The sequence below is a fragment of the Thunnus thynnus genome, chromosome 12 (assembly GCF_963924715.1).
Source record: "Thunnus thynnus chromosome 12, fThuThy2.1, whole genome shotgun sequence".
Lineage (NCBI taxonomy): Eukaryota > Metazoa > Chordata > Actinopteri > Scombriformes > Scombridae > Thunnus > Thunnus thynnus.
Window position 1 is genome coordinate 16,337,481 of NC_089528.1, and position 13,240 is coordinate 16,350,720.

Sequence of the window (13,240 nt, forward strand, 5' to 3'; positions counted from 1 at the left end):
GATTTTACTCTCTTACATTTTTGTAATGAGATGTAACAATAAAGAAACTTGAAAAGTTGGATATTTGAGTTTCCCAGTGCAATTTGGACGTTGAAGTGAGCGCTATTTACAAGTTGTACTTGAAGGTGACTGTATACATACACCTTGCACAGATGGTCGGGTTCATAGGGGCTCAACAGCCCTGGGGCCCTCTAACAGGTTAGTCTGGCTATGCCAGCCACAGCAGCAGCTATAAAACAATCATAATAAACAAGGCTCACATTGTAGCTAGGGGACTGCAGTTGACTAGACTCTGCCAGTTAGCTTAGCATTAGTCATAATGCCACCACATACATAACTATACACGACTAGCATGTCTGCTCAAATGCAAACTAATGCATGAATATCAGCCAGGCTCAACCCAAAATTAATGTCAGATTAATTATCTAATCATACCAACGCTACCAACAGTTTGTTTTATTTTGTTCTATTTTGTTTATTATTTGTTCGAGTTTTTCTGAATTGTAAAAAAGAAAAAAGTTCATAAATAAAAAAAATATATAAAAAAGTAAAATACAACTTAAATAGAAAAATAAATAAAAAAGACCTGCTAATGCTGCTCGTGCCAAACTAGCCTAGCGTAACATCAACCAGCCACGAGCGTCGCGCTCATTCATACGTCACAGCGAGAGGCCATGGCTCTTGCTGCACTTCGTCCTTAAGAAGAAGGATTTAGAGTTAGGTATGTAATTTTGCTAATAGCGATAAAGCGCTCGTTTTCATAACAGTTAGCTAACAATAAGAATGACATTATTTTCTCACCAATTGCAAGTCAAGTTGTTTCTTGATAGCTAACATTACCATGCTAATAATAATGCTAGTTCGCGTTAGCTAACAGCTTCCTCTCTGACGTAAACGTGGGGTTGAAGTTAGGCTAGTTTAAGTTAAGCTAGTTAAACTAGCTTGGAAACGGGGAATAGTGTAAAGTTGATCTAGACGAGCCTAGTCGCAATATAAAAGCTATGTAAAAATTCACCTGACCGACTGTCTTCTTGGAGATCAGTGGGAAAATTTCAGAAATCGTTAACCAAGTTAAATTTGTTAAACGTTACGGCTTAAGAAACAAATATTCCTGTAACTGCAGAGTTTTCACAGGCGCCAGTCAGCCACTTGCAACAAGATATTTCACTTACTGTTAATTCTCGACTAATTATTTAAAGTAACGTTATCTCCCTCCAATATAGTGAAGACAACACAAAAGTTGTAACGTTATATCTCGCCATAGTTGGTAAAATAGTTCCTGTAACCGTTTTGCGATTAAAACGGATACTGAGTAATTAGTGGCAATTACTGTCCGTTAATCAGGAAAAGAAACACCTTTCTTAAACAAATTGCTATGTCCATAATGTCTTGTACAGTCACCCAGATTACATACAATTGGGAATTTTCTGGCTCTTGTCGAGCGTGTTGGCTCGTTGGTCTAGGGGTATGATTCTCGCTTAGGGTGCGAGAGGTCCCGGGTTCAAATCCCGGACGAGCCCTGTACTTTTTTCCCCCCTCTGTTGTTGTTTCTTTGCTCTCTGTTAACCTTCCAGTTTCTTACCTCAGTCTGTCCCGCAGTGTTGACAGTGCATATGGAAACGGCCCTCAGGTCAATATCCACACAGAGATTTCAAGAGTTATTTCAGGCTTTCCTCTCACCAGGTGACTTACTTGTGCTAGTAAGTTATTTCTGTTTTTTTAATAGAAGTGTAAAGTAAAAGCGACGTGACGTTAGTGAATTGTTATTTCTTTTAATACGATTTTATTGAAAAGCACAGATAGATGGTAATCACAATTTCGGGTTCACAGGTCACCGTTTTTCATATCTTTTCCCCGCCTACCCTCCCTCCTTTACCACACAACAACAACAAGCATTACAGAAAGAAAGACAACCAATACAATAATACCAACAATGGGGTGAGCAAATAAACGGTTTTAGAAAAAGAAAGTGGAAAAGAAAAATAAATAATAATAAAAAGCTTTATTAAATGTGACATTATTGAATAAGTGCAAAAAGGAAAGGAATAAAAATAATATGATTTATTTCTTTCCTTAAGTGTCTATAATTTGATTTGAGAACTTGAAATTAGTTTTAAGAGATAAGCTGAAATCCTACTAAAGATAACTTAGTTTGTTTTATTATTGAAGTTCTGCTTGTGCATAATATGATGTATAAACAATAACAAAAATGGATCACTACAAAGGCTAAAAAAATCAATATCACAAATTTTAAGATAGTGGTATGGTAGAAAACTGGATGTATATTTAATCTTAGCCTACTAAGTAGACAAAATTAAAATGTAAAAAGCTTTAACACCACCAGAGAACAATAACACATCCATTGAAGAAATTCACGTTTATTTAATTTTTATACCATTCTTAGCATTATGGTGGACTACAGGGGGGTAAGTTAGAGACAGTAAAACCTTAAAGGGATGACTTTCTTAATTTAAATTACAAAAGGTTTGACCCCGACGTGATTTGAACACGCAACCTTCTGATCTGGAGTCAGACGCGCTACCGTTGCGCCACGAGGTCCATGCGGTAAAGCTGGTAGAGATCGTTTATAAAGGTGGACATATACCGGCTTTTCTCTTAGTTATGTTACATAATTCTGCTCCCTGTTCAACATAAAGACTGAGAAAAGAGAACGGAACAGGATTAATGTTAGAAAAGACTGCTGGTGTTCTTCAGTAATGCATTTTATTATTTCAAATGTAGAGATATCAAAGTAAGTAAATGTTGACACGCCATAATGTTCATTTATATCACTCATATATAAATAGTGATTGGAGAAAGGCGGTAATTTGCTGTCCACACATACACCTACAACACCAACCGGGAAAAACGATGGTCGGTGTGGTATTCAATGATATCTATATCGTACAGTGCTTGTGGCCGGTTAGCTCAGTTGGTTAGAGCGTGGTGCTAATAACGCCAAGGTCGCGGGTTCGATCCCCGTACGGGCCAACTAGTTTTGCGACTTACTTTATTGAGTACAGTTACATTATATTCCTTCTCATTGCATTGTGGCAGCTATGTTGCTTACCCATTGTGTGCTGCGAACTTGGCTGCAGCTAGCGTTTGTCCAATACATGTAACATGTATATGTACTGGAGGTATGAGGTACTGTTGCTTAACAAAAAATATTTTGCATTACTAAGAGTAGTTTATGAAAACTGTCTTGCAGGCAAAAGTAGTTTTTATGCATTCGTTTTTTACTTGCCAAAAAGTCAATATGAAGTGTGGATTAATGTAGATTCTGGACGATGGATAATGTGAAATGTTGTCATAGCATGACAGAACAGGTTTGCCATGTTTATTGATATCATGGATGAATGCCTCCTGTTTCCTGCGATCACCGTAAAGTTCAAAATAAAAACGCAGTGCAGTTTTAGGGGTGGTTGGATTGACGGCCACAGATGCGATTTACAGTCGTTTTTTCTACAGTACGCATGAAACAGCCGGTACATTTCATGCATTTGCAGTGAAACCGCAACGTTGTGTGGCGGTCACATAATACTGCGCTTATTATTGTTTTCCTTTATCTTTCTTTCTGTTAATCATCTACCTTTTTCTGAGCTGTCCTTGTTAGGGACTTCTTGCAGCAAGAAAAGAGAAACATCTGGATGCATGGGAACATGAAATCTGTAGAAAGTGTATCAATACATAAAACCTATAAAATAAAAAAAAAGCTCGAAACTCATATGCCCCCTTTATTAAAATAGTACTAGACCAAGGAGTCTGAGCTCAAGAAAAGTAGGGGTCTCTTCTGGTAACAAGGCGTTGGTGGTATAGTGGTTAGCATAGCTGCCTTCCAAGCAGTTGACCCGGGTTCGATTCCCGGCCAACGCAAAGCTTTTTCATTTTGTCTCACTGATTTCCGCTTATGCTGTTTAAACTATTCTACTCCCCGTGCTCTTCTTCAATTGTAGCTGCTAATAATATATTGAAATTACTTACATGGAGATGTATCTGCTTAGCAAGTTTGTACATGCCAGTGCAGAGAAAGACAATAGAAATTCATATGATTTGGATAAATTAGAAGTCAGTAATCAAAAGCAAATTGTTTTAAGCAATAAAATATAAATTCAGTCAATGCTAATGTTTTGCACAAATAGACGGTTGCTATTGTTTATTGATGTTATTGGTCTTTATATTGTAAAATGAATGTATGTTATTATTTCTGTGGGAATAGTTAAATGTGGGGAGATACCTGATACCTGATAACTTGAAAAATAAATTAACGAACAGCTTCATATTTACTTTATCTTTATAAAAAAAAAAACCTCAGACATAAATGTATCCCAATACTTTATCTGTTTATCGCAATCATTTTTCGTTGAGCAATCAAAAACCTCCCGATTCCCACATCCCATGAAAGGACACAGTGCTAGCGACCTCACAGAGTAATGTGTACTTAACCAATATTTGTGGTTACTGCTTCACATATAACGAGTGTGCGCTCAGCCTCCCACACTGTTAGCTCAAGGTGTGGTGATTTAGGGAAACCAACCATTTAGTTTAGTGTGTTTATTATGTGAGCACTACAGCTGGTCCGCCACCAATGCCTGTAATCATTTAATGCCCAGCTCAGATTATTGTATTCCCTTCCAGTGTACACAGCCGCAGATTTCTTTTCAGTTGCCCAGAAGTTCCCAGAAATATTAACACAAATTTTCCTTTCTCATATAGCTTATGCACTCACACCTTAAGGGAGATATGTTGTACTTTCTTATAGACATTGGAGAACATATAATAAATATATAATGACTATAAAAACCAATAAAAACTCTTAACCACACTAGTCACCTCTGTTTTGGATAGAGAGATTTACAAAACTTGACAACATTATTGACAATACATCATTTGAACTTATTTTTGAAAGAATATATAATTCCATCCCGTATCCCCTGCAGAAATCAGTCTGGGGGTTTGCCAGGGGTCGCAAGATACATCTGAGGGGTCACAAGATGGTAAACAATTCAGAAAAGACCCAAACGCCATATTGTCAATGCAAAATTGCCATATTTTTTATTTTCCTCCAAAATACTGGATAGTTTACCTCATCGGGCCTGAAAACATATTCAAATAACATCTGAGAGAGTAGAAATGATTCTTCGAGTGAATATAGTATATGTATATACTATAGTATTTATAGAGGAGCATTTGAGGAAATCATCTAAACTCACATTTCACCTGGAACATCTGAGGTCTCTTCTTAAGACTTTTAATGCAGAGGTTAAAAAATCTAGATCTACATACTTCCAACCCAAGAATGTTGTTCAACATTGTGAGCAGTGTCTATGATCCTCCCCGGGGGCACATATTAGATGCCATCCTTGAGATATGCAATGAATTTCTTTCCTTCTGTACCCAGAATTATCTCAATTATTAGACGTTGTATTTCTCCCCCAGATTCTCCAAATGCCTATGAGGCCTGTACAGTTTCCCTCTGCTCATTATATCCAATTTCTCCATCTTCACTGACTGATACGATAATGAAAATGAAACCCTCAACCTGTCCTTAAGATATTCTTCCTCTAAAATTTCTAAAGGACGTTCTTATTACAGTTTCCATCTATTATGCCAATTTTAAATTGCTCTCTGTTGACAGGATCTGTTCCTGATTTTTTTAAAAACTGATCTTGTTCAACCACTAAACGTTAAAAAAGTTGTCTTTTCATTCTTCTTATCTTAACAATTTAAATAATTATTCTAAGCTCCCATTTTTAGCTACGGTTTTAGAAAAGGATGCAGCAGATCGACTGCTTGCTTTTATTCATGAAAATTATATTTTTGTGAAATTCCAATCTGGTTTTAGAAAAAATCATCGTACTGTAACTGCTCCTCTCAGTCATTAATGACTTATTGCTGTCAGCTGATGCTGATCATAAATCCATTCTTGTTCTCCTGGATGTAAGTGCAACATTCGATACGATTGACCATGACACCCTCCTGGACTGTCTTGAGATCTGCTCTGCAATGGTTCAGGTCTACCTAAAAGACAGACGTTTCTGTATCGGTATTGCTGATTCTAATTGGGCTCGATGGTGGTTCACTGTGGGGTGCCCCAAGGCTTGGTGCTGGGTCCAATCATCTTTTCCATTTACATGCTCCCTCTAGGCCACCTCATACGCACCCATAATATCAGTTTCAATTTTTACGCAGATGATACTCATATCAATCTAAACTGTGACTCTGATAACAACTTTCAGAACAAACTGAAAAACTGCTAAACTGTTTGCATGACATTTACAACTGGATGTCACAAAATTTCCTGCAGCTAAACGCTGATAAGACAGAGATATTAATCATAGGTTAAAATAGTGTAAACAACCACATTTCAAACAGTCTTGGTTCACTTTCTCATTCAATAACTCAGCATTGCAGAAATCTTGGTGTCATTTTTGATCTAATCGTCAGGCTAGATAAATATGTTAATTCAATGGTTCAATTCTGCTTTTATCATCTCAGAAACATTTCAAGGATTAGACCATTTCTTTCTGCCAAAAATCTGGAAACTGTTGTTTATGCTTTCATAACCAGTCGATTGGACTATTGTAATTCCCTGCTCTCTGGCATCAGCAAAAAATCCCTCTCCCGCCTCCAGCTCATCCAAAACTCTGCTGCCAGGATTTTAACTTGGTCTAGGAAACATGATCACATTTCACCAAACCTGGCTTCCCTTCACTGGCTACGTGTTGCTTTTAGAATAGATTTTAAGATTTTATAGATTACTTGCAGAGCCCAGAGAAGCCTTGCCCCAAATTATCTATCAGATCTCTTATCACCCTATGTCCCCTGCCACTCCCCGAGATCATCGGATGCATTGTTTCTTGTTGTTCCAAGGTCCAGATTGATACACAAAGGTAACAGAGCCTTTGCAGTCAGGGCTCCTAGACTTTGGAACAACCTGCCTGGGGAGATCAGGGCTGCAAACTCTGTCTCGTCTTTTAAATCACTATTAAAAACCCACTTGTTTCAAATTGCTTTTTGGTGATTTCATTATATTTTATAGCATTTAGTTGATTTTATTCTATTTGTGTTTTTATGATGTGATTAGTTTTTATGGCTTTTAGATTGTTTGATTCTCTTTGTATTTTAAATGTCTTCTGTTTTTACTGTAAAGCACTTTGTAACTGTAGTGCTATATAAATTAAGTTATTATTATTACATAGCCTCTGATGAAAGGTAGCAAGTTAACATCAATTTGTTTTAAATGGTCTCAAGCCACAAAAGTTTGTACCTACAGCCATAACGAAGTAGGTATGAGGTGGTATGTCTTTGCAGAACCTTTGCACACACACACGCACACACACACACACACACACACACCGTATTACCTGCACTGGTTAAAAATTGATATAGGCATGCGGCTCTTGCGAAATATGGAAGGAGTTTACTTGTTGAACAGGAAATGTGTCACTGTTTCTCCTCTACCCAGTAACTTCATTTGTTATCCTATTCACTGGTGTTAATCCTGCTTACCCTCTTTTTCCCTCTGTTGCCATGGATATGCTATTCCTATGGCAACTGCAGGCCTTTGTGGATGGCCTTGGGCCCCCACTGTAGAGGACTCTCTGAACCTTTCGTTACACATTCCCTTCAAGATCACAGACAAATCACACAAGTAGCACATACTCTAACTCTGTCTCTTAACTGTCATCCTTTCTTTCTCGCTCTGCCCTCCCCTCTTCTAGTCGCACGACTATGTCTTACTTATCAATCCTTGATGCACTGCACGTGTCCGAGACTGCCACACAGCTATTTGTCGTTTTAATGTTCATTTTTGGTAGATTACACTCTATGCATTCACTGTGCGCGTGATACCGAACGCCAGTTTCGGTAGAAAGACGGCTGTGATCAGATTTTTAGCGCGTGTGTCGCTGTCATAAGAGTCAGCGCACACAAGCTTTCTAATTTTCTGTAGCAATGGAAACCAGAGCTCCATCTTTAAAGATGCATGAGACTTCTTGAGCAACAGAGAATAGAGATGTAGGCTCTGCCAGAGAAAGTGTTTCTGTGTTAGAGAGAGTCAAAGAAAGGGAGGGCTGAGGTGAGGCTCACGCAGATGGCAGCGAGGGCCCAAGTGGAAGCAGAGTACAGTGTCAGGACTGTTCAGTGTGTGTAGGGCAGGTGGGGGGGGGCCTCCACCTGCTGAATGAACCCCATCAGCGTTGGGGAGTACCATGGGCTACGGGTGGGCTCGGCCCTGCTCAGCATTGTGGCGGGCTGCATCATCATCGGGGTGTCCAGGGAGTGTGATGCTGATGCTGTAGGAGGCATCTTCCTGGGAGCGGGGGGCCTCGGTGAGTGTGTAACTCCATTTAGGAATGACTGACCCAGATGTGGGAAAGTTATTTAACTGTTAAATGTTACTTGTTGTCTTATTTGCTTTTTGCTTTGAATGTTGTATCTCATACATAAGTAATTTTCCGTAGTGATTGTCACTGAGTATTGATGGAAGATTCGCTACTGTGATAATGGATTAACTCTTATGTTTGGAGTCCTGTAGACCCCGATCCCTCTTTAGCAACTCAAAAAACATGCTTATTTTTGTTTTTTCACATTGATACTACATGACTTTTCTTGATTTTATAAGAATGAATGACATGTTTTAGGAGGTCGCTACAGAAAATGTCACATCACTTTTGTTTTGGGTCTCATTGCAAACTATAATAATACTAATAACTATCAGGGAGATAGACCTCTAGTTAGGATAACATACTGTGCATTCTTTTGTCTGTGACTGACTTTTTGGTTAACAAAACAAATAAATATACAGTACCAGTGAGAAGTTTGGACACGCCTTCCCATTCACTTGAATGAGAAAGTGTGTCAGATTACATGATACTGTGTTCATCACACTGCATCATATAATTTATAAGCAATGCTTTACCTTCATCAAATGTGCAAGCCAGTACAGTATGTGGCAAAAGGAAGAGTAACTGCGTCATTACTTTTATTGGGTTTATTGGGTTTTAATAAGGTCAGAAAACAAGAAAAAAACTTTTGATTTTGCAATTATTAATATTATTTTTACACATACAGCAGTGTGGTCTGTTAGTTTTGTCTGGTTCATGGAGGACATCCTCATGTATGACAGGCCAACTGACAAATATATGTTAAAAAAAAAGGTAAAAAACTCAGATAAAAGATCTGTGGCTTGTGGCGTTTTCCATCCACCGCACTTGTAAAACACACCATGTGATCATTTGAGACAACAGTGTAACTGGAACCAACTGATATCTGGAGGAGTTGCACTGCCAAGATAAAGGAGCGTCTTAACTGCTTTCCTGGAGAGTTAAGAGCAAAGGCCAGGCCTTTTGATCTGACATCAGCATGCATAGTTAATGTGAAACACACTCTCACTGATGATTTGATCAGCTTTTAATTATTAATTTGCCTTTCAGTCTACATTTAAATGCACTCAAGAATTTGGCAAATCAAAACTGTGCACAGCAGCTTGACAAGACATCCACCCTGGCAGCACTTGTGCAGCTAAGCAGCATCTAATTATGTGTTTTGGGGCTTATGTGCCATGATGCCTCCTCCGACACACAGGCTGACTAATGAGTATGAACAGAGTGTTCTCGGCAGACTCTTGTCACTCCTTCTGCAGTTTCATGACATTTTAAGCACAGACATGCATCACAGCCACCCTCAGGAGCTGCCAGGGTTTAATGCCAGTTCTTCTGGCTTATAAGGGAAATCAATAACTGTTGAATTGGAGCAGAGTGCCACTGAGAGGCACACAAGCCCTGCGGTTCAGATATTACTTAATACTTCAAGTTGAACAGGAAGAAACATCACACACTGCATCTGGTACACTAAAAATAATCTGAAGGCTACGTTAGGAGGACTGCAGCATGATGATGTTATTGTAGGTCGTAACGTCTGTAAGTATGAACGTCAGTGAAAACTGGAGGATAATTTCATACCCTCTGGTGTGGCCACTGTGGCACTTGAAAAATGGACAAATTGAATTAGCAGATTGCTGTGAATTGGAATGTGCAAGTGCTTAGATTTATGCATTTATAACAGCAATTACAAAGAATAAATGTGATTGATTATTTTTTCTTTTACAAGCCAAGATTGTGACTACAATTTACACACCTAAAAGCTGCTTGTTAATTCAGCCAATATTGATAAGGGCACTATAATAAAGTGTTAGTTAATCATTCAACAGATTAATTATACTCTCTGCTTTCTAGGCCTACTCATATCGATCTACCCCTTCATTAAAGCCTGGCTTAACATCAACCACATTCTTCCGTCCTTTGGTAAGTTGTTTAATATTTTTTATTAATTATTTGACAGTTTAAAATTTTAAAGACTTGTGAATTTAACTGCATTTTAAAATCTTGTTTCATTGCATGTGCAGCAGTTATTGAAAGACAATAATAAACCTTTTAGCTCTGAAAATTTCAATATTTTTGTCCCAGGAAACTTCAGAGTGCACCCGACACCTGCCAATCCTGCTCCTGAACCACCGATAGAGACACTAAAAAGAGAAGGTGAGTGTGAAGGCAATTAATCACATGCAGCTATCACACACCATTCAAAGGTCTAGTATTAAGTTTATTACTTGATAGTGAGCCTTCAAACCCATGTCATGTTGCTGATAACAAATCTGATACCTGTCTGCACACTGGAGAGCTAATAGTTAACACCAGTGAGAGAGATGTTGATTCAAGGTGGTGTTTGGAGAGCGTCAGCCATCTCTCTAATATATCATGGGGTGCGGTTAAAAAAAACAACAACAACAACAACATGCTGTCTCCTTTCATAACCACTTTTTCCTGACCCAGATGGAAAACATTATGAGATCAAGCAAATATGTAAGAGAGAAAAGAACCACTGTGCTGAGAAGAGTCTGACTGAAATTTTACAAGGCGATATAAACATGTGACACCTCGTAAAAGTTTTTATAGAAGTCGCAATTCATCAAAAGTACAAAATAAATGTTAAAATCATTCATTATTGGATTCTTAGTGAGATAAAGTTTGCAGATTTCCACAGACTGGTGGTGCATGTGATGTTATACTGTGTGTTTCTTGTGGTCTCTGCAGGGACTCAGAGTCAACTAAATCTGGAGCGTTCTAAAAGCCGAATGGGAACCTTTGTGGAGGGGGGACCAGTGTCTGAGACCAACCCAGATGAGGGGTACGAGACACACCCTTTATTCTGCTAATTGTAATATAATGATGATATAAACAGTAGAATGATCGTTCTCTGACTCTAATCCTTAATCATACTGTAGTTTCCATGATTAGAGTGTTTCCCCCTAATCAATTTAATTCCCTAAACTAAACTATGAACAACTTTCATGCTTTTGTTGCCACAAACAACAAACAAGTGTCATGTGGTCAACATTACATTTCATCCCAAAAAAAATTTAGCCAAACCAACACTGTTGCATATGGACATTATTCATAGTAGAAAAGTATGATGAGACACACACACTCTGAGCATACTTGCACACATGAGTACATTTCCATAATCATGCAACGTAGAACGGTTAAATACACTGTATGAAGCTTTGCTTGATTTGCAAGACTTGATGATCTGCATATCCAACCTAATGTAGGTCTTGGTGAGTGTAAATGATCCATGTTACAGCTCTTTGTGATCCTTCGGGGATGAGTGCTTGGCCCAATTTTATGCTGCCTCTTGGAAACATCTAATTCTCTCTTACAATATCAGTTTCCTTTTTATTCAGAAGACTCATTTATTTGAGCTGCTATCACAAAAGGGACTGTCCTCTCAAAAAAAAAAACGACAGCATCAGCCGAATATGACTGACAATGAACTCAAGTGGCCGTGTGAACTTTAACTATCTCCTTTTAGCAATGACCGTGGCTTTTTTCGGACAGCCAAGTAGTTTTTGTGCCTAAGTTTAGCCAAAGTTCATGTGACTGTCCAAAAAAAACAGTCATGCGTCACAAATGCTCATGTGAAGATCAACTCTAACCCACGCACGTGTTCTATGCTCTGTGTGGACAAAATAAATTATTTATCACCTAATATAAATGTCATTGTGTTTATTAAGTCATGCTATAATGACAAGAAAATCATCTTTACTTTGTATCTCTGCAACTCTGCGTCAGCTACACTTCATTAGTTTGTAGTTGATGATATCAGGTAGATCATAAACTTATTATTTTTGCAAGTTATAGATATTATCTTATCGTAACAACATTGTCAACAGAATAGTCAACCAGACACCAAACAGAGGAGCTTTTTGTTGCCTGTTCAAGCCATTTACAGGAGAAAGAGGAGACTTTCAAAAGTGAACATTTCCAAGGTACGGCATCACCGTATATTCATAGTCAAACAGTCACTTTTGATGTTGTTGCCATGGTAACCCAGATTTTAGATAGGTTTCAATTATGTCAGGTTATATAATTTTTTCCAACACGTGTTGACCAATGTGACACCGAACATCCACATATAGCACATAAAGTACATGTCGAGCCCATAACTAAACATTTTCACAAACCCTTGAGTGTCTTTTTTAGATGTGCAATATTGATAAACAATTAAGGTCACGTTTATTTCAATGACAAACTTAATTTTCTTATTAATTTCATCAGCCTGAGTAATGACCCAGAGCAGAACATAAAATGTGTGAGACGACTGTGTTAAATTGTCAAGAAAGTCTTTACTAATGATTTCCAGCCTTTGAAAAAACTCAACCTGACAGTTGGGTTCCTTTTGACTCGTAAACCCCTTGAAATGTGTCAGTGTCCTCTTGCAACCCCCTGTCACCAGTTGCATATATCAGTGAGTTCTGTTTTTGTTGTTGTTTCATTTAAATTATTTTTAGACGGCTAAATAAGTTAAATGGGCCAGTAATACTCAAGAGTAAAGACTAGAGGAAAGTAAACAGAACTCTGTATAGCAGAAAACAGACCGACATGCTCACATGAGTCACGCTTTATTTGCAGGACTTCTTCAGACATGCCAGATGTCTTATCTAGACGAAAACTGAAGCAATCACCCTCTGATCAAGACCTGCCATGATGTCATCAGAGCCCCGAACCTTCTTCGTTTGTTCTTCATTTTGTTTATTTCAAATGTGGGACAAAATATATAGATGTTGGCGTAATTTTAATGTTTCTGATTTATTATTTTATGTTGTTGAAATGTTATATTGGCTGAGTTTGGCCTGTTTGTTGAGATCACCTTATGATTTTGTTTTTATGTGGTCTAA

At 38.1% G+C, this 13,240-nt stretch overlaps 1 protein-coding gene and 4 non-coding genes across 6 annotated transcripts; 4 read left to right on the forward strand and 1 right to left on the reverse strand.

Moving 5' to 3' along the window:
- Window positions 1–1,448: 1,448 nt before the first annotated feature.
- Window positions 1,449–1,520, forward strand: trnap-agg (transfer RNA proline (anticodon AGG)). The gene has a single exon. It is a non-coding gene; the product is annotated as a tRNA-Pro (tRNA).
- Window positions 1,521–1,726: 206 nt separating this feature from the next.
- kncn (kinocilin) lies at window positions 1,727–13,135 on the forward strand. Of its 2 annotated transcripts, XM_067605893.1 has the most exons (6): window positions 1,727–8,333; window positions 10,239–10,307; window positions 10,470–10,541; window positions 11,097–11,190; window positions 12,236–12,331; window positions 12,975–13,135. In XM_067605893.1, the coding sequence occupies exons 1-5, from the start codon at window positions 8,186–8,188 to the stop codon at window positions 12,318–12,320; spliced, it is 468 nt and encodes a 155-aa protein (XP_067461994.1). In that variant the 5' UTR covers window positions 1,727–8,185; the 3' UTR covers window positions 12,321–12,331; window positions 12,975–13,135. The 2 variants fall into 2 exon arrangements, with proteins under 2 accessions (XP_067461994.1, XP_067461995.1); XM_067605894.1 differs by lacking the exon at window positions 12,236–12,331 and having other exon boundaries at window positions 7,078–8,333.
- trnaw-cca (transfer RNA tryptophan (anticodon CCA)) lies at window positions 2,488–2,559 on the reverse strand. Its single transcript has one exon. It is a non-coding gene; the product is annotated as a tRNA-Trp (tRNA).
- trnai-aau (transfer RNA isoleucine (anticodon AAU)) lies at window positions 2,918–2,991 on the forward strand. The gene has a single exon. It is a non-coding gene; the product is annotated as a tRNA-Ile (tRNA).
- On the forward strand, window positions 3,805–3,876 carry trnag-ucc (transfer RNA glycine (anticodon UCC)). The gene has a single exon. It is a non-coding gene; the product is annotated as a tRNA-Gly (tRNA).
- Window positions 13,136–13,240: the final 105 nt, after the last annotated feature.

Bases quoted from the DNA above. Each gene is read 5' to 3' on its own strand.
- kncn (XM_067605893.1), top strand. From the start codon at position 8,186: ATGAACCCCATCAGCGTTGGGGAGTACCATGGGCTACGGGTGGGCTCG. The intron at 8,334-10,238 runs GTGAGTGTGTAA...TCTGCTTTCTAG, and splicing joins CCTGGGAGCGGGGGGCCTCG to GCCTACTCATATCGATCTAC. The intron at 11,191-12,235 runs GTACGAGACACA...CATTGTCAACAG, and splicing joins GAGACCAACCCAGATGAGGG to AATAGTCAACCAGACACCAA.